The sequence below is a fragment of the Helicoverpa armigera genome, chromosome 20 (assembly GCF_030705265.1).
Source record: "Helicoverpa armigera isolate CAAS_96S chromosome 20, ASM3070526v1, whole genome shotgun sequence".
Classification (NCBI taxonomy): domain Eukaryota; kingdom Metazoa; phylum Arthropoda; class Insecta; order Lepidoptera; family Noctuidae; genus Helicoverpa; species Helicoverpa armigera.
The window spans coordinates 9,823,141-9,842,137 of NC_087139.1; the positions used below are offsets into that span (position 1 = coordinate 9,823,141).

Genomic DNA, 18,997 nt, shown 5'->3' on the forward strand with positions numbered 1-18,997 from the left:
ATAATGAAGTTAAAATTGAACTGGTAAAATTGTTAATGTAAAAAAAATATATAAAAAAATCTCTTCAAGCACTCAATTATACGAGATCGCGTCGAAAATAATGGTAAGCCACTGTGTGTGATTGGGGTGAGCAAGTCTCATCCACATGATAAAAATATGAATCCCCTGCACTACCTACAGACTTTCGTCAGTTCCATACAAGAGTACCGATGGCTTATCGACATGGCTAACGACTGCTACCCCATCGCAATCATGGCCAAAATTCATACAGCATAACAGAATATGGGCACAGACTACAAGAGTGATTTCGTTAAAAATGGTACACCCAGGCAATATTAATATTTCAAAACATTCAAGGGACTCTAAGTATTCGTCACTTGCATTGAAGAAACGGTATTCATCTTCATTATCAGGCTCAGTAGACGCTGACCGATCTGACACCGACGTGAACTTATCGACTGCGGTCACCAACACGCTCAGCATGATTAGCACGCCTTGGAGTACGGAGAGCTGGTGCTCCTTGAACAGTACTCTGTTGGTGTCTGACCTGTTAGAGGACCCTTCATGCTTTTACTATACTAATACAATGACATCCCTGGACCCGCTTACAACAACCTACTCGAGTTGCAATCCTCTGCGCACAGTCGGGACCTACAGCAGGACTACTCTAACTTTGTACAGTTTCGCAACAACTCCTTGCATTAGTGACCAGTTATACTTGCCCTCGGGTCAGAAGAGCTCGACGTCCTTGGAGACGCTGAGTTCGTGGACGCCGGAGTCGGTCGGTAGCGTGCAACTGGTTGCCAGCGGGTCCAGCGAGATGAAGGTGCAGTATCCTTGGAGTCCCGCCACTAAGAACAGTTGTACGGACTACTACCCAAACAGTTTGGACACGTGCAGCCTGGAACTGGAGAGGAAGGACAGCAAGGACACCTTGAAGCCAGCGACGTCAGCTAAAGACCTGATGTCCGTGAGCTTCAGCTCCAAAGTAGAATGTCATGAGATAGAGAGAAGCGTGGCAAATGAAAATTACTTCCCAACGCTCTGCACGGTCATTTGACAGGGTTGAAAAAAAATTGAAAAAGTTATTAAAAATTTATTACCAACAAAATGTTGTTTCACATACTACTTAAAATGAGGTAGGTATCGGCTATATATTGACTAGAAAACAGATATTTATACAAAGAGCAGTGATTAGAGTGTTTTCATTGCAACCTTGGTTGACAAAACAGTACAACATAGAATGAGCAGTAAAATATTTATGAATTTACTAAGCTACGTATAAAACAACGTCATTCTTCCACTACGTACGTCTACTCAAATGAATATGAAATGAATTGGAATATATTGAAGGTGCCTATGCCTTACAATGTAATGGTAAAGAAGTTTGTGATATCACAAAATAATTTCATAGCACATAGTAAGACATGACGCCCAGTGGTCGCCTTCGAGGTAACCGAGATTCTATCCTATCACGTTTAAATATTTGATGTACATAACTTCTATTTAATATGTAATCATTAAGTAATGTTATTGAGCATTGGGGTCCAGCATTTACTTAGTATATACGTGTAACTATTTTAGTACTCGGAACTGTGCAGCTAATTTGACTTTCCAAAAGAAGAGATTCAAGTAACTAAATCGTAAAAATATTTTTTCACAATTCTGAAGATAGCCAAATTACTTACTATATCAGAGTTATTTTTCGTGAACTTTACTAGAGGGCCTTAAAACTGTTAGTATTTGGAAATGAGAATTTAAAATTAATAGTTCAAACCTAAAAATAAAAAAAAACAAAATTAACGTAACGGAATTATATTTATTTCATAAAATAGCTTCATTTATAACTTACATAATAAAAATGCGCTTCATCTGTTCTTATTAACATACATTTACGTAATTGATATCAACGTCCTTGGGCCCAGTAAACTGTAGTTTTGTGCAACTGATCAATGGCAGACATATCCATGGGAAGTTGCTAGTTTACAAAATACCCACGTCAATTCGATACCTGGTATTTTATTTTTATAACAGGTATAAGAATTATGATCATAGCCATGTTTTAGGGTCTTTCTGTAGACTTGGCTTAAAAAAATGTACCACATGAAAATGTTACATGAACCACTGTTGAATCGACACCGCTTTTGCAAAACTTCCAATGAATTTGTCGACCATCCATTTTAATAATAATTAGGAATATTCACTGTTCACAAAAAATGCTAAAAAATAGCTTTAAAAACTGTAACAATTTGTAACATAAATTCACTTTGTAAATGGCACTTACAGTACGTCCGACGTATGTCAGTAAATCTGAAGTTAGCTGATGATCTGCGCAGTAGCATTTATACGAATAAAATTGTCTACTGCGCATTAAACGGCTAACTTCAGACTCGCAAAGATATCTCGGACGTAATGTAGAATTACTGTTTCCTAGTTTTCGGTATAGATATTTTATTTCCCGAAAGCGCCTTAGATATACTGGTGTGTGTGAATTAACAAGCACATTGGGTTTGTATGTGTAAGCTCGGGAGCACTCAGTAGATACTGATTGAGTCGCCGAGACGTGATGATGATGATGTCCTCCTCCTAGCCGATTATCGGCTACGGCGGCTGTTCTTATATAAGGAGATCAGTCAACTGCGCAGGACATATTATAGTGCACAAGCATTTGCGCAGACACAGGCGCACTCACTATTCCTTCACTCTTATAGTCCGTTAGGACGCCGAGACATACAAAGTCAATGTGTACGTATATTTACACACTCAAGTATGGTTTCGCTTTCGGGAGATAGAAAATCTATAGCAAAATTATTGTGATTCTACTTATTAGCGATGCCGATGACGGATTTGTAGTACTTGGGCTCAGATAGAGACTCTACGAGGAAGGTGCCAAGATCCCACTTGGAGATTGCGCGGCCAGGGGAACTCGTCGCGTTTGGTAATACTGTCACCTCGCGGCTGGGCTCGTCTGTAATATTGAAAAAAAAAGATCTATTGTAGACAATGGGAGCTAGAAATATTACAAAGTATTTACAATAATTACAAATACATGTGTACCTATTCAAATATTGAAAGACAGTCTATGAAAAAGGTTGACGACCTATATGCTCATTTAAAATTTACTTTGAATATTGCCAATGAATTTTGGCAATGCAAATAGTGAAAAAGCTATTTCCACGCACTACCATCGTGTTCTCACAATTGTAATGTGTTTCTTGGGCGATTTTCAGGAAAATTACGGGCAAATACTTTGCAAACCCAACTTCCATAAAAAAAAAACTGGGTTCATGCCGGATTTTGATGACTACAAACATATAATTCACTATACAGCCTATCACTTAAACCTAGCCTTCCTTTAGTAAAAATTATTGTGGCAAACAAAAAAGAGGACTTACCAGAAATATGAGGGGGGAACACAGCGATCCAATTCAGAGGACTGTCCTTCAACACTTCATACATCCTTTTGTGGTCCTCATTGAGGTCCACGAACCTCGGTGGCACCTTCGCGGGCTCATAGAACAAGAACGCAGACAGACAAGCAGAAACCGGCTTCACATTCTTCGCTCTCATCGCATCAATGATGTTCTTCGTTCCTTCAGACATGTCGGAGGTGGCGTCGAGACAGTTGCGGGTTCCTAAAGCGATGACCACACCGTCCGTGCCATCGACGGCATCAGCCACGCTGTCGGGTTCTAGAACGTTCCCGGGGAACAGCTCCACCTTGTCCTTTAAGGCTTCGGGCATCTTCGACGCATCGCGGACGAATGCACGGACTGAGATGCCTGGGCAAATAAGACATGTTATGAGTACTGGTTGAAATTGGCATCAGATTTAGCACTAATCGGTTTTATCTCACGAAAGCGGGTGAGCCATACTTGTGTGGACATGTAAAACTCATGCATTTGTAATACTAATTATACACAGATTTAAACTCATACTCATTTACACACACAATTATTTCACCCGGTTTTGTGAAATAAGACTTTTGCAAGACCTGTCTCGTTTGGCCGAGTACATTTGGATAGTGTTTTACCTCCTTAGAAAGCAATACATATTTGATTGAAGTAGCATAATGCAAAACAATGTTTTACGTAGTTTAGTAAACACAAATAGGTAGAAAACAAACCTAAAGGTCTTGCGACGTAAATGCATTAAAAACCAGTATGACGTGAATATAGTTGAATACTACATAGGTGTATAGTGTATACGTATGGTGCAATTATTATTAAATGTTAATTTGATTCGTCTTACTGGCTTCGACTATATTTACCTACATACCATGATGTTATTAGTAGTTATTGAGACAAGCGGTCAAGGTAAGGTTTCTGAGTCGATGGATAAAAGACAGGTACCTACGTGCAAAAGTATTTATAGATGCCAAATAGGGGACAAGATCGTGCATCAAAGGCAATATAATGCTCATGCTAATTAAAGAAATACTAGCTTGAGTTGAAAGACATGGCACATAAGTGAAAGGCTTGCTACCTAAGGCTGTCTTACAGTGTGATGAGGAGGGGAGCTACAAAGATGAGTTATATGATGAACTTCAGAGAATTGAATAAATTGGGACCAAGGAAGAAGGGGAATCATTATCATCATATTTAAACAGGACAGTAATGTTGAAAGAGAGAAAGTATAACAGGCATAGGCAGAGGCCACAAAACTACATTCAAATGCATTCAATTTCGAATAACAGTGTCGGATAGATTCTAAGAACGCTACAAGACAATGATTACGTTTTAAGTGAGGACTAATATTTACAAATGGCCGATTTTCTACGGAAATCTGGGTTCGATTGATCAACGCTTCGTTCGTTCTAAGAATTAGTTTTGTAAGTACAGCAATTAATACTACCTATGTTCCTAAATGTGACCAAGTTGCAATTATAGCCATGCTACAGTTTTTGCCCAATATCTGGGCGGCTTGCAACTAACTTTCGAGCACAAGTAGGCACGTGTGGGCTATACTATACCCAATATTGCTAATATCCTAAAATGGTTTCTGGGCACCGTCTTGCACGATATTCCGACACGCAAAGAAGTTAGGCGAATACTTTATTTATGTTGATACTAGCTTTTGCCCGCGACTTCGTTCGCGTGGAATTGTGACTTCCGGCAGATTTTTGGTTTGACCAATAGATGGCGCTATATGTCCGGAATAAATAGTATTTTTTATTTTTATATTTTTTGTAATGAAAACTTCAGACAAATCGGTTCAGTAGTTTAGGCGTGAAGAAAAGACAGACAGACAGAGTTACTTTCACTTTTATAATATTAGTTAGGATAAAATACTAACTCTAAATAGTTCAATATAGTCCCCAGTACTTAACGACTGATATAAAGGTATTTCCTCAACATTTGAAGAAAGTATTAAGTGTTAAGTCATGGTGATTCTTTATCGCCGCACCCTATGAACGATAACGGAGTAAGTCAAGTCATGTGAACTGGGCAAAATATCGTATTATCTTGTGTAAGCAAAGAAACTCTGAAACCAACCAGTTGGGCGATGCACAAAATTAGACTATTGAAGACCGCGGTTTCACTCGAACCCTACCCACTATGTGAATAATAATCCGAATTATTCGAGTAGGTATAGTGCGGCTTCCCAACAGTGAAAGAATCTTTCAAATCGGTTCGGCAAAGTCGGTGCCTTAAAAAAATGTTTCCTCTTTATTATATTGAGTATGGAAGAAGAAAAACGAATAAAGAAAAACTATTTATTGTTTTTGTAGCTTCGTGTACTTTACGAATACCGGTTTTATGAAGTCAGTGGCTGCATTCTAAACATGTAACAAGGTCATATCGTAGGTACCTCTACATCACATCTAACTCTGTATCAGTAGGCTACTCTAAGGTTCTAAAGGCTAGATACCAGCAGTGAGACGCACTGTAATGCATCTTTAAAAAAAACTCCGCGAAATTGCAACTTTTGTGCGCGAATATAAATTGAATTACCTGTTCAAACGAGGATAAAAGAGACCGTGTTACTTTAGAATTTAAATGTTATTAAAGGAAGCAATATTGTCGCGAATTTAGACCCCTTTAGTAATTGGACCCCCAACGGGACCATTTCCTGCATGACTAACTCTCTGAGGATTCGAGCATCGGGTATGCGGGCCACAAGTTTATATCGATTGTCGAAATTTAAACAATAGTAATTTAAAACTAACGAAAACGTGACAAAGGTCATTGCGTAGATACATTTGGAATAATTTAGGGGTCTATTTGAATTTTTACATTGAAATAGGCGACATTGTGTGCCTATTATTTCGAAATGAATTTGGGACACCTACTTTTAAAATTCAAAATCCGGTACCAATATAGAGCAATTATTTGTAAGCAGTAAGAAATAATTCTTCAGTTGGTGTATTATTTTATTTATATAAAACTCGCTATTTCCCGTGGTTTCACCCACTTCTTCCCGAACTCAGAGAAAATACGGCCTATGTTACTTGCGTATCCGCACTGTTGGGATTATTATCATTTAGCATCCCAACAGTGACAGAATTGTCCAAATTGGTTCAGTAGTTTTGGTGCCCTTCAGGTATAAATAAAAAAAATCTTATTACCAATAAAAGAAACAATCGGATTTTCAGAAGGATAATCAATTACTAATTTGATTTACAATCTTTTTATGAAAAGAAAATGAAAAGTAATTTGTTGGCCTAGCTGAATACATAAGAAAAATTGCAAATTCATTTGAATACTAATTTGAAGGCTAATGAACTTATAATTTCGAATTATTTAATGGAGTAGGCATATTCTACTGCACAGGGTACTGACATGAAGATCACGTGACTAGCAGGTGTCCAGAAAAAGTCAATTTGAAAAAATCTTTAGCAAGCTGGATTATCCCTCAGTAACATAGGCTGTATTTTATCCAGTTTCGGACAGTAGTTCCCAAGGGACATGTGAAACCAAACCTGAACGAAAACAGCTAGAATTTTATAAGTAAAGGAAACAATATAAGTATTGTGTTCAAATTGTAAAATCTTAAATGACACTGCATATTTTACTTAATTATGTAATAAAAAACAATGAAGTAGAATATAGAATATTTAAATAAAACACAAGTTTGGTGTCTGATAATGTTAAGGTCACAGGTGCAACCAAATATTTTGAAACTGCATACTACATACATGCATACTTTTTTACTTTTTAATGTTTCCTAATAGTTCTGTCTATGCTGCACAATGACGTAAGTAAATGTGATTAGAAATTACCTAATAATAATCTTAGATAACGTAAAAACCATATCAAATGTTCTAAATTAGAAAAAATATATAAAAACGGTATTGTAATCATCTAAAGATTTTAATATTATAATTTTTTTAAGCTTTTGATGATTTGTATATAAAATATTAGTAATAATATACAACAAAAATAAAACAAAAAATGCAGTCCTTTAAGACATAGACAATGTTTTATATGCATGTAGCATATAAAGTGTAAGACTAGGCATAATAAAAAAAACTATAGTACCTTTTTTGATGGCGGCCTCGACGGCGCAAAGGCCAGTCATGCCAGTGGAGCCAAAGATCACAATTTTCATTTTCTGTAAATGGAAAACATCAATTATGCACTGTACTAAGTACTAACAACCTTACTGAACTGGTAAAACAGGTTTATCTTAGCCCTAGACACACAATAATTCCAATTAAATCCTATTGGTATCTTACTAACACAGGTTGATATAAAAAAAAAAACACTATAATCAATTGAGTAAGAAAAATAAGTGTCAATGTAAGATAAATATTGCATCACAATCATTTTGGAAGATTCCTGCAGCTATCTTATCCAATTCAATGATTTTTATCTCACAAAAAATGTCCAATTTAATCATAGTTACTATGAACTTACCGACACGACAACTTCGAACACAATGTTACGAGTAATATATTTTCCAATGGAATTTACAATTCAAATGACGGCCGGCGCGATTGGCTTTAGTTTATAATGACTGCTAATATTTTGGTGTGTGACAATTAGTTAATTAGATACCTACGTAAATAATTAGCAGAGCCGGCGCGTGATGTAAATGCTTACTTGCAAAGTTTTGATTGTAATTTGAACAGACAGATAAATTAAGCAAATAGTTACCGATTTAAATATTATAATAGACAGTTGTCATATAATTTTTGATAGGAAATGCTTACTTTTCAACTTACCAAGAAATATTTTTGATAACGAAGGTTAAAATAATTCAAGTCGCTGAACTTTCTTCCAAGAACTTCAATGAAATTGATTGATTGAAGTCTAAAATGTCATCAATGAGCGATGACAAAAAGCTGAAATGACATGGACATCAGTGAAAACCGTTGCCAGTAAGATGATAGTCTGACTAAAAAAGTAATTTTCAATATTATAAGTAAGATGATCCCAAATCAAATAAAGAGAGCCTACGAATTTCAAAGATTACAAGAATTAAATTATTTTTGAATGCAATCAAAGTATGGATGAAATGATTTGTCCTATAACAAAATCGTCAATTATTCTAAAAATACGCAAGATTAAAAATTAATTTAAGTTGTAGGTTCGTGGCGTGGACTGTAGTTGTAATTTCAAAAAGAATTCCTATTTTCACCAAACAAATATGAAATCAGTGTAGTAATTAGTAGTTTTTTAACGGTTACTTTTGGCAGCATTAGATACTACGTTTAATTGTAACGTTTTAGGCGCAGCGGACTTTTTATATTCGTTTTAGGAACAGATTTATACTCGTAAATTAGCTTCATTAGCATTTCTATTGCACTATACTCTTAATTACAACTACACTAAAATTATCACATCTTATCCTATTACTCGAGACTTGTTAAATTGACAATGTTTTTTGAAACTAATCACAATAATTAAAATAAACATGTGTCAAAAACGCCTTTCGATAACTAAACGTATATAACCTATATTTCTCATGCCTAGACGTATGTGGTGTGATATTTCCAGTAAAATTTAGAAATATAGTCATGGCAGACAATGAAGAATACTTTCCTCGTGGAGGAAAGAAACCTACAACCACACATTTCAAACAAAATGCAAACGTAAGTAGAATTATTTTGCAATTTATAGTTCTGATGGAGGGTGGTTTGTTTAAGTTCTGTTTTTATAGTTTTTAGGCGCTCCCGAGAAAGGGGAGAAGAAAAGGAAGAAGCCTAAAAAGAAGTCTGAAGGAGATGATGGTTATTTATCGGACGAGGGTACGAAAGAGATCGATCAGTCGTTTAAAAACTGTGCGTTTGGGTTGAGCTACAAAGTAAGTTCAAGTCCTAATTACTCCAGAATAATGCTTGCTAATGGTGTTAAATACACTTTTAACTGGCAGAATAACAGTCAAAATTCGTTGCAATGTGACACATTTCCGTTATTTTATAAGAACCTACTTTGTTTCATTTTATGGTTTAATATAGAAGTCAGTTGGTATTATTGACACCTATCAACATTATCAGGAACAATTTCCTTCACAAGCTTGGACAAAATAATATCTATAGTTTATCACATTTTATAATTTTAGTAACATTTCATTCATTTTCCAACATACAAACAAAAAAAACTAGCATATTCTATGCTTCAAATAAATTAAAAAAATATATAATACCTCCTTTTTATTTCCACAGACAATAAAAGAAGGTTTGCTGGTGCTAGGCAGAGTGAAGAGTGTTTTGGAGACAAAGATAATAGTTAGTCTGCCGTGCAGGATGATCGGCTCAATAATGGCATGTCATATCAGTGAGCCTTACAATAAGTTGTTAGAAGCTTACGTTAACGATAAGGTTGGTAACTAATTTAATTTATAGTCCTATTTAATATGGTTGACACCCAAGGGGTATTGGGTTGCCCGGGTAACTGGGTTGAGGAGGTCAGATAGGCAGTCGCTTCTTGCAAAGCACTGGTACTCAGCTGAATCCGGTTAGGCTGGAAGCCGACCCCAACATAGTTGGGAAAAGGCTCGGAGGATGATGATAATATGGTTGACATGGTTTTATGCGTAATGAGCAACCTGCAAGTGATATTCCTTAATTCGTCTGTCAAACATGGTCCCAGGTTCAATTCCCGGTATGGTCAACATTTGTGTGTTGACCCGAACAAGCTTTGTTTGTGCTAACCAACCGTGTCTGAACTTGTCACAATATTGTGTATTTATTTTATTAATATATTGTTCTTTTTTGACATAATTTCCTTTTTCATGCATATATTTCTGATGTGTTCATGTCCTTATTTTTATTACCTTACTTTCTTTTTAAAATTGTATCATTTTTGTAGGTACCAATTAAAAAAAAAAGAATTGAAGAGATACAAGAGGTCACAAAGTTCACTAACTAGGACAAAATAATGACAAAACAAATATTTAGGCATTAGCAAAAATAATTTTTATTAAACCTTTTGTGTGTGCTTAGAGATAAGATAATTATGTAGGTTTTATTCAGTTAAAAAAACCTTCTACTATATTAATTTGCCTGATTTTTCGTCATGACCAAGCCACCAGTGTTATAGATTAACATCTGATGTAATGGACAATAAAGTGCTAAAATAAAGATTGATGAATTTCAAAAATCGTAGCCAGAAAAGTGGGACACAAAATCATGATTTACATGATTAATTCTTGACAAATTTCTTGCGATATGTATGTGCTTGTACCAAACAGTTCACATTTAGAAAATTTGTAGGAATATCAACTGGGCATTGAAATTGGCTCTATCACTCAACTATGAGAGAAGCGCTTTCAACCAAACCAATTAGTCCTTCCTCTTCAAAATATACTGTTAAAAAATAAATTATAGCTCTTCCACGCAGTTTCGCCCGCTCGCTTCCCTAAAAAACTTCTTCTCTTACCTGGATAAAACATAGCCCATGTTCAGCCCAGACAGTGTAGCTTCCTAACAATATTATTATTCATTGCATTAGTTCCGAAGTCTATTTGATTCAAACAAACGAACAATCAAACCCTTCTTTAAATATTTGTATAAATATTGTAACCTCCTATATTTTAACCGACTTCCCAAAAAGGAGGTACTCAATTCGACCATATTTTTTTTGGTCTTACTTAACATCTCAAGATTTTCATCATTATTTTCAGACAGATAAAGTACAAGACTTGCATGAAATGTTCCGACCGGGACAGTACATAGCCGTGAAAGTGTTAGAAGTGAAAGAACTCAGTCTGATGCTCTCAGTCATGCCGCAGCATGTGAACGGTCAGATGACACACAAGGATTTGCAGAAAGGTATGGTGCTTGTTAATATAAATAGTAGTAGAAGAAGAAGAAGTAGGTTATGGCATCTGTATATGGAGAATGTGAGTTTGAATTTTTTTTGACATATTAGTATAAAGTTTCCTCGAAATACATTTCGAAATTAATGTCTAAGAATAAGAACATTCATATAAATTTTCACATTTATAATAGTGCATTGAAGAGCACGTAAATATTGGTACTGCTTAGATCTCTCTCCGGTGGTGTCGGTTTCTTGTCCCGTCGGGCTATGAAAGTGAAGGAGTAGTGAGTGCACCTGTGTCTGCGCATATGCTCGTGCACTATGATGTGTCCTGCGCAACTGGCTGATCTCTTTTAACGAAAGCCGCTGTGGTTGATAACCGGCCGCCATTATTATTATTACCAGTGTTATAAATACTTCTTTGTAATACGTTCCAGGCTATTTATTACAAGCGGCCGTGTCTTCAGTAGAAGACCACGGGTATGTGATGGACATCGGCGTTCCGGGGACCACGGCGTTCCTACCCAAAGCCAACACCAACTCGGAGATGGAATTAGGTACGTAATACCAGTCTTGGTTCACTTATACATTTAATGAAATGAAATGAAATGAAATCGTTTATTTTGCAAGTTGGACATAAAATCACTTTTACACGTCATTTTAAAGAACGCTGGGGTCGGCATTTCCTAATGGCTGATCCCTAAGAAGAAATGCCGAAACAAACTCAAGGGTCATAGTCTCTTTTAAAGTCCAAACATGTTATAAATCAAATAATATTATGTGTGAGTGTCACCATGTACGCGGTTTAGACGTCATCCATTCCCAATGAACACAATAAATCTAAATTTAAATCGGGATAGATATTACAAAGTCAAAGTCAAATCATTTATTTCTCGCCTTTACAAGCACTTATGAACGTCAACTATATTAAAAGCTTGATTCTAGTTGCCCATTCCAAAAGTAGCTTCCTATGGAAAATAACAGGCAAGAAACTCCATGGTTACACTTTTTTAAATAGTGTGGTATTACAGTTTATATTTGATACAAACAATAATAGCATGGGAAGATCATGTAGAATCGCAAACAAACGTTAGAAACATCAAAAGCGGATAGGCTACTTTTTGTCCGGGTGCGGGAAATAGTCTCGTTGAGAAGCGATGAAACACTGCAGAAGTATGTAGTTGTTATTGAAAAGGAAAAGCGCCTGACAGAAAACTGAAATAAAACAAATGCTAGCGTTCACTTGCTATGACTATTTTTATAGGCGCTCAAAGTTTTAGTTATACAAAATCTAGGGCGTGGGCGGAAGATTTTAATTTAGGCAATAAGAAAAATATATACCTGAAACCCTTTTGTGCACATACCTATAATAAATACATTATTTGAATTGGAGCTTAGTGGACTTCTCGATAAACTATTTTAAGAGAAATAATTAAATTCTTTATGAACACATAGATGGCGACACATTAATCATCTTAAATAGTGTTTCATTCATTATTCAGTTACTTTTATTTTTGTCTCATTGGCTATAATGCACCTACCATGTTTTCTCTGTTTTCCCTTAGGTTAACTGGAAAGAATGCCCATCCGCTTCTGTAATGTTTTAAAATAAAGTTAAATAAATAAGTAGAAATGATGATGAACAAACTTCAAACTTCGTTATTGCAGAAGTAGGCATGGTATGCTGGTGCAGTATAAAGGCGGGACCCAGCGGAGGCAGTACCGTGGTGACGCTAAGCAATGAGTTATCAGCGCTGCAGAACTCCTGGCTGCGACAGAAGACCAGCGGCCCCCTCATACCGGGCTCCAACGTGGACTTCATAGTGGACACGGTAGCTATCTGCTCATGTACAGTATACTAGACGTGCAGTGTGCTGGTGATGCTACTCCTGGCTGCGACAGAAGACCAGCGGCCCCCTCATACCGGGCTCCAACGTGGACTTCATAGTGGACACGGTAGCTATCTGCTCATGTACAGTATACTAGACGTGCAGTGTGCTGGTGATGCAACTCCTGAATGCGACAGAAGACCAGCGGCCCCCTCATACCGTACTTCAACGTAGTTGGGAAAAGATGACAAATAAAAAATACTGTATTAACTGTAATTACTGTGTCCAATATTTTTCGCCAATCTGAAATGCGGACTAATTAGAATCACTATTTTTATTAACACGCTTATATTAGCTTCACTTGTAACTTCAATATCTATGTAAGAAAATCTTGGATACTTAATATGACCCGCTTCCCGGTCTCCGATTAAGATGAAATTTTAATTCTGATGACAATGCAGACTACGTAAGAAAAAGTGTCTTTTTAGTTTTTTAGTAAGACTATCAATTTTTTAAATCCTGTCCTCACGTCTAGTTAAATTTATTGGCTAAATGAAGTTGCTATGCAATTCCAGCCGTTGGACAACGGCATCGAGGGTCATGTCTTCGGAGACACCACGGCGTACGTGCAGCGACAGCATGCTGACTCCGTCAAAGGGAAGAAGCCAACTCTTGGGCAGAAGGTAAGCACATACATACATAGTTAATTTAATCGGTGAGATCGGAATTTGATTTCATTTTTTTTTATTTCAAATAGGCCTAAAAGTGCTCTTTCGAAACGTCAAACTGGTTGCACGGTTCCAAAGAGTGGGAAAGAACGAAAGAAACTCCATAGACACTCTTAAAAAAAAACAATCGTCACTACATACTATAAAACAAAGTCGCTTTGTCTGTCTACATGTCCCATTCTACGCTTAAATCTTCAAAACTACACAACCGATTTACATGCGTTTTTTTATTAGATAGAGCAATGGAAGAGGAAGGTTTATATGTGTAATAACATCCATTAAATAATGGGGAAATACTGTTATCCCGTGCGAAGCCGGGGCGGGTCGCTAGTATCAATATATTGAAATTCTTTTTAGTTACACTATCTGTAACTGAAGATTGGCTAAATCGTTTAAACTGAAAATTTGAGAGGAGGTAGCTTAGACTTAGAAGAAGGTTAAAGGATACTTTTTATCCCCATCTGTGTATGGAAAGTACTTCTCTCTAGACGAGGGTGAAACCTCGAGCGAAAGCCAGTTTAATATATAATATTTATACAGTTTTTATAAGTATATAAAGTTTGTATGTATGTTCGTCTTTACAGCCCGTTCTTTTCAATTGGCTACTTTCTATTCATGTATGGGGATTATTCCGTCGAGACACGGGTAAATCCGCGGGTGAAATCGTATTCCTATACAAGTAATACCACAGATATATAAGGTATAGAAAATGCCCTTTACCGTGAAGTGAATAGATACAACGCCATTAAATGACATAGGTATTAAAAATTATCTAAAAGTACTTTATTACAGGAGTAGTACTTCTAACCCCGATGATGTTATTTTTAGCTTTTAAAGTGCGTGACAATCATCACATATGCGCCGTAGAATTTCATAGAATACTTGAAAAACTAATATATAAAACTCGACCTTGGTACTTTGAGATAAGGTTCAAATTACCTTGTCGATACTCAATACTCAATACTCAATAACTTTATTGCATTCCATAATGTGTACAGGCTGGTGGGTAAAATTAAAAGAAACAATTATGGACCCTGTCGGGCACAGCAAAGTTAGTTTTTAGAGGAGAGGACGAAGAGCGCTTTTTAAACATAATTATATTGAATTAAATGTAGAAAATCTTATTATATTTAGATATTTGAGTAGGTATTATTTCTGTGTAGATTTATTTACATTTTACTTATTTATTATTATACTTTTGAATTACGTAGGATGCTCATATCATAGTCGTTAGGTATACGTGATGAAGACCATGTAGGTGCTTTATCATAGAAAATAAATAAAGCAAGTAATAATATGGGCCTTATATTGCATAATATTTAAACCCGGGAGCGGTCGGTTGTCATTTGAACATCTTTGACAGTAATAGTGGGATAGTCAGAAACCAGAAAGTCTAAAAACCAGTCTTACTAGGCTTGCCCGGGTAACTGGGTTGAGGAGGTCTGATAGGCAGTCGCCCCTTTGTTAAACACTGGTACTCAGCTGCATTCGGTTAGACGGCAGATGATGATGGTACCACCTCGGCGTGTCGTGTGACGTGTGTGTAAGGTCGTGTTTCACGACTTCGATGGCGCAATGGTCACCATGCCGGACTACCGAACCTGAGGTCCCGGGTTCGATTCACGGGTCGGTCGACATTTCTGTTATGAGCATGCTTGTTGGCCATGGTCTGGGTATTATAATATGTATTTATAAATAAGTATATGTGTAGCTATATGTAGTTTATCAGTTGTGTTAGCACCCATTACACAAGTTAATTAATAACTTACCATGGGGCTAACCGACCGTGTGTGAAAAGATGTCCCTACATTACATTATAAAACTGTAAATTACGACACCTTTCTATAAAAAAGTTAACGCGTAAATAAACTCTTATCATAAAAGAGTTGAAAAGGTTATATTTAAACCGCAATGATATCATGAAAACTGGCTGAATTCTCGGAATTTCATGTAAACTACGCACTTCCTTCACGCCATACGATATTAGTCATTCCCATTTTGGTAAACTATTATTCATTGAAATTAAAGTAATGAGCACTTAATTTCATCATATATGGATAGTAGAGACTCTAACAGGAAATTATCCGAAATAATCTGCTATAGGTGTAGGCTTTGTGTTCATTTATACATCTACATACCAATATAATAAAGATTAGTTTTTTCTGATTGTAAAGGTTTCTGAACCAACTTCTGAACTACTGAACCATTTTGAAAAAGGTTGGAATGCTACACGCTTCCCGAGTGGAATGGGTAGGCTACTGGGTAGTTCCACCACTTCTTCTTCCCAGCAAAAACACATAGGAAGTGGTGAAGGGCGGGCGTTTTGGGGGCTGTCTTTTGTAAATTTGACCTTCAAAAAGTGCTGATTTTCAGCGTCCTTTGATTAATGACTTTTTGATTTTGATACGCTGCTAGACTGCCGAAAATCGGGTAGTTTTAAATATAAATCTTAATATAAACCTTCAACTTTTCAAAAACGCCCGAAATAGTTAAAGCATTAGTTAAAAACAAGTTATTTATACTATGTTATCTTGGTGAACAGGATGTGGGAACAACCCGACTCCCGATGACCTAATAGGTACCTATATCAGTAGTTGAAAACTATGATTCATGCAAGTTTCAAGTGCGCATTATCTCTCTACGGTATGAATTCAATAGTGTGCTGAATACATCCTTTTTTGTGGTCACAAGATTGTGCGCAATAATGCTCCCATTGTTTATGAATACGAGGAAAAGTAATTAACTTATTTATGGACCAGTAGCCGTTTTCACGATTGCCCCCGTGTCTCTTGGGAACTACTTGCCCGTACTAGAATTAAATATAGCCTATGTTACTCGGGAAGAGGGTAACTTTCCAACAGTTAAATAATTCGGTTCAGTAGTTTCGAAGCCTTTATGGTACAAACAGACAAGAAAATGTTTTTTCTTTATTTATCTATTTCTTGGTTTGTCTACAGTTGTTACACATACATTTACATTACAAGCTAGATGTTAATAAATAGCCTTTGTTTACAATGTTACTTGACAAACACAACATTCACAAAATACATGGATGACAAGTTAGTCTACTCTTAATTATGAAAATATTATCATTGTTTTTATTACCTACACTTCCTTACAGTTTACAAAGCCATGAAGTTATTGTAATACATATAGTTATTATATTAAAAGTTTAGAGTATAGATGATTCATGCATGTTTCAACTGCGTCTTATCTATGAATTGAACATCCGACCTCCTTGGACCTGGGGTGGCTATACCGTGCTTATCGTAACATAATGGCGCGCAAAAATGTTATATTTATGCCTCCATTATTTGTGAATACGAGGAAAAGTAATTAATTTACTTATTTGTAAAGCTTTGTTTGTTATTAATATAGGTAGGTACTAAATAATAAATGTGTATTTGTTCACGCTTAGCATGATCAGTTTAGGTGTACTGGTTTTTATCCTCAGATTCACTTGTGTCAATGGAAATAAGCCTGCCTGACGCATATATCCTATAGGGTATAGGCAACTATATATGTAGGTATATCTACTAGCTTTCACCCGCTTCCCCGGATAGAAAGCCTTGCTCTCTTGCCTAAATGGACTCTTTGCTGTAGAACAATAGTAGTAGAAAACAAAGTTACCTACTAAGAATGGCGTCCGTTCCCGATATTTTTTCTTTCTATGTGCTTTCTAGAGATAATTTTGATATTAGCCCCATACAATTATTGTCAAGTAATGTAATGTGGAAGAGATTTCATTTGAAATAAGCTGTGCCTTTGTACTATTTTTTCTATTTTTCTTCTTGTCTGTATTCTGTGCGTTGCCGTGTACATAAAGTATAAAAAATAAATAAATAAATAAATGAAAATAAAATGACAAATTCCTATCTTTAGTAGGTAATTCAATAAATGGATCGAATATTGGGACAGGCGTAAAAGTATGATTAGCTAATGTGTGATTCTGATGTGACACCGTCTAAATTAGGTACTATGAAGATCCGTCATAATCTGTACATAATCTGTACAAGTTTTTCCGTGAAAGACTAAACTTTCTTATTTCTTACTAATATATTTTTGTAATAATATTGTTTTCAATTGCGAAAGTAAGTACGTATGTCGGTATTTTGCGCTACTACTTTCTGAACCTATATATGTAAAATATGTATAATATGAAATATATTTGTGGCGTTGTGAGGCTCAATCTCCGGATCTACTAATACGATTTTGAAATCCTTTTGCTAATTCAATGCCCCGTTATTTCTGTGTGTTATATGTCATATGCTATATTTTATCTAAGTAAGGGAAACAGTTACATCGGGGCGCGCGCAAAAACGCGCAAAACTTCGAGTAGTATGATGTTTTCAAACTCTACGATAGGCGCTGGCATTATTTAAGCCATATTATCAAATTTTCCAATACTTCTTCGTATGAATATAGCGAATATGAGTGGCTTTGTACTGACTAAAAATTCTATAACAAATAGATTAGCTTACTTTCTTAACTTGCCTATGGTTTTGTCAGCTTTTTGAGGGAATTACTTCCCGCTACCGAATAAAATGTAGCTTATGTTATTCTGATGCCTTTCTTAAAGATCCATTCCTAGTCAATGAAATTTTTGCATGAAAGAGGAACGACCCACACAAACTTTCACGTTAATATTATAAGTGAGTATTTTAGAGGTTTGTTTTAATTTGCCTTTTGTGTATTACAGATTCGTGCTCGACTATTGTACGTGATGCCGACCCGGAATACGCCCTTCCTCACGATGAAGAATGTCTTCGAATCCACCTTTCCTGACCTTGAAGCTGAGCAGCAACTCCAAGACGGTCAGATCATTGAAGAGGCTAAGGTATGTTTGGTGAAAACTCGGCATCTACTGGAGGTATTCAATTCGTTAAAGTATAAATATATTTTTACTTCTATTGGGTCGTATTTTTTGCAATTCGGAATATTTTTTGGTGAAAGGCTCGTATTAGTTGCTTGTTTGTAATACTGAAAGAGTGTTGATCAATTCAATAATAAATAGATTCACTAAAGAATTACAATTCTGTCAAAGTATTTAAAATTCAATGTTGTGTGTGAGACTGCTTTATATGTAGTTTTATCCTTATTGAAAGATTTCATATGTGTATTGTTTTTGTTAGTTATTGGTTTGTGTAGAGGAAACTATAAATGAAACCAGTGGTTTTTTAAGATTATTTATTTTGAATAAACACAGAAAAGGAGGATTATAAAAACTTAAAAT

General features: G+C 35.9%; 2 protein-coding genes across 4 annotated transcripts in view; one reads left to right on the forward strand and one right to left on the reverse strand.

Moving 5' to 3' along the window:
- Positions 1-1,799: 1,799 nt before the first annotated feature.
- LOC110382146 (flavin reductase (NADPH)) lies at positions 1,800-8,309 on the reverse strand. Of its 3 annotated transcripts, none has more exons than XM_021342636.3 (4): positions 8,168-8,309; positions 7,482-7,554; positions 3,396-3,782; positions 1,800-2,968 (listed from the first exon to the last, which is right to left on the reverse strand). In XM_021342636.3, exons 2-4 carry the CDS (start codon positions 7,549-7,551, stop codon positions 2,820-2,822), a joined length of 606 nt encoding a protein of 201 aa, XP_021198311.1. In that variant the 5' UTR covers positions 7,552-7,554; positions 8,168-8,309; the 3' UTR covers positions 1,800-2,819. The 3 variants fall into 3 exon arrangements, with proteins under 3 accessions (XP_021198311.1, XP_049704817.1, XP_021198312.1); XM_049848860.2 differs by lacking the exon at positions 8,168-8,309 and adding an exon at positions 8,005-8,039; XM_021342637.3 differs by lacking the exon at positions 8,168-8,309 and adding an exon at positions 7,860-7,977.
- A 537-nt stretch (positions 8,310-8,846) lies between these two features.
- Positions 8,847-18,997, forward strand: part of LOC110382141 (protein RRP5 homolog) — a 44,284-nt gene continuing 34,133 nt past the window's right edge. The window contains exons 1-8 of the mRNA XM_049848661.2: positions 8,847-9,037; positions 9,106-9,249; positions 9,611-9,766; positions 11,071-11,218; positions 11,645-11,764; positions 12,876-13,039; positions 13,612-13,719; positions 18,464-18,601. Coding sequence (XP_049704618.2) covers positions 8,963-9,037; positions 9,106-9,249; positions 9,611-9,766; positions 11,071-11,218; positions 11,645-11,764; positions 12,876-13,039; positions 13,612-13,719; positions 18,464-18,601 — 1,053 coding nt within the window. The 5' untranslated portion in view covers positions 8,847-8,962. The remainder of the gene's footprint in view (positions 9,038-9,105; positions 9,250-9,610; positions 9,767-11,070; positions 11,219-11,644; positions 11,765-12,875; positions 13,040-13,611; positions 13,720-18,463; positions 18,602-18,997) is intronic.

Excerpts from the sequence above, each read along its gene's own strand:
- LOC110382146 (XM_021342636.3), bottom strand. The coding sequence starts at position 7,551 with ATGAAAATTGTGATCTTTGGCTCCACTGGCATGACTGGCCTTTGCGCC. Across the intron at positions 3,783-7,481 it reads CGAGGCCGCCATCAAAAAAG|GCATCTCAGTCCGTGCATTC; the intron begins GTACTATAGTTT and ends TTATTTGCCCAG. Across the intron at positions 2,969-3,395 it reads GTTCCCCCCTCATATTTCTG|ACGAGCCCAGCCGCGAGGTG; the intron begins GTAAGTCCTCTT and ends TCAATATTACAG.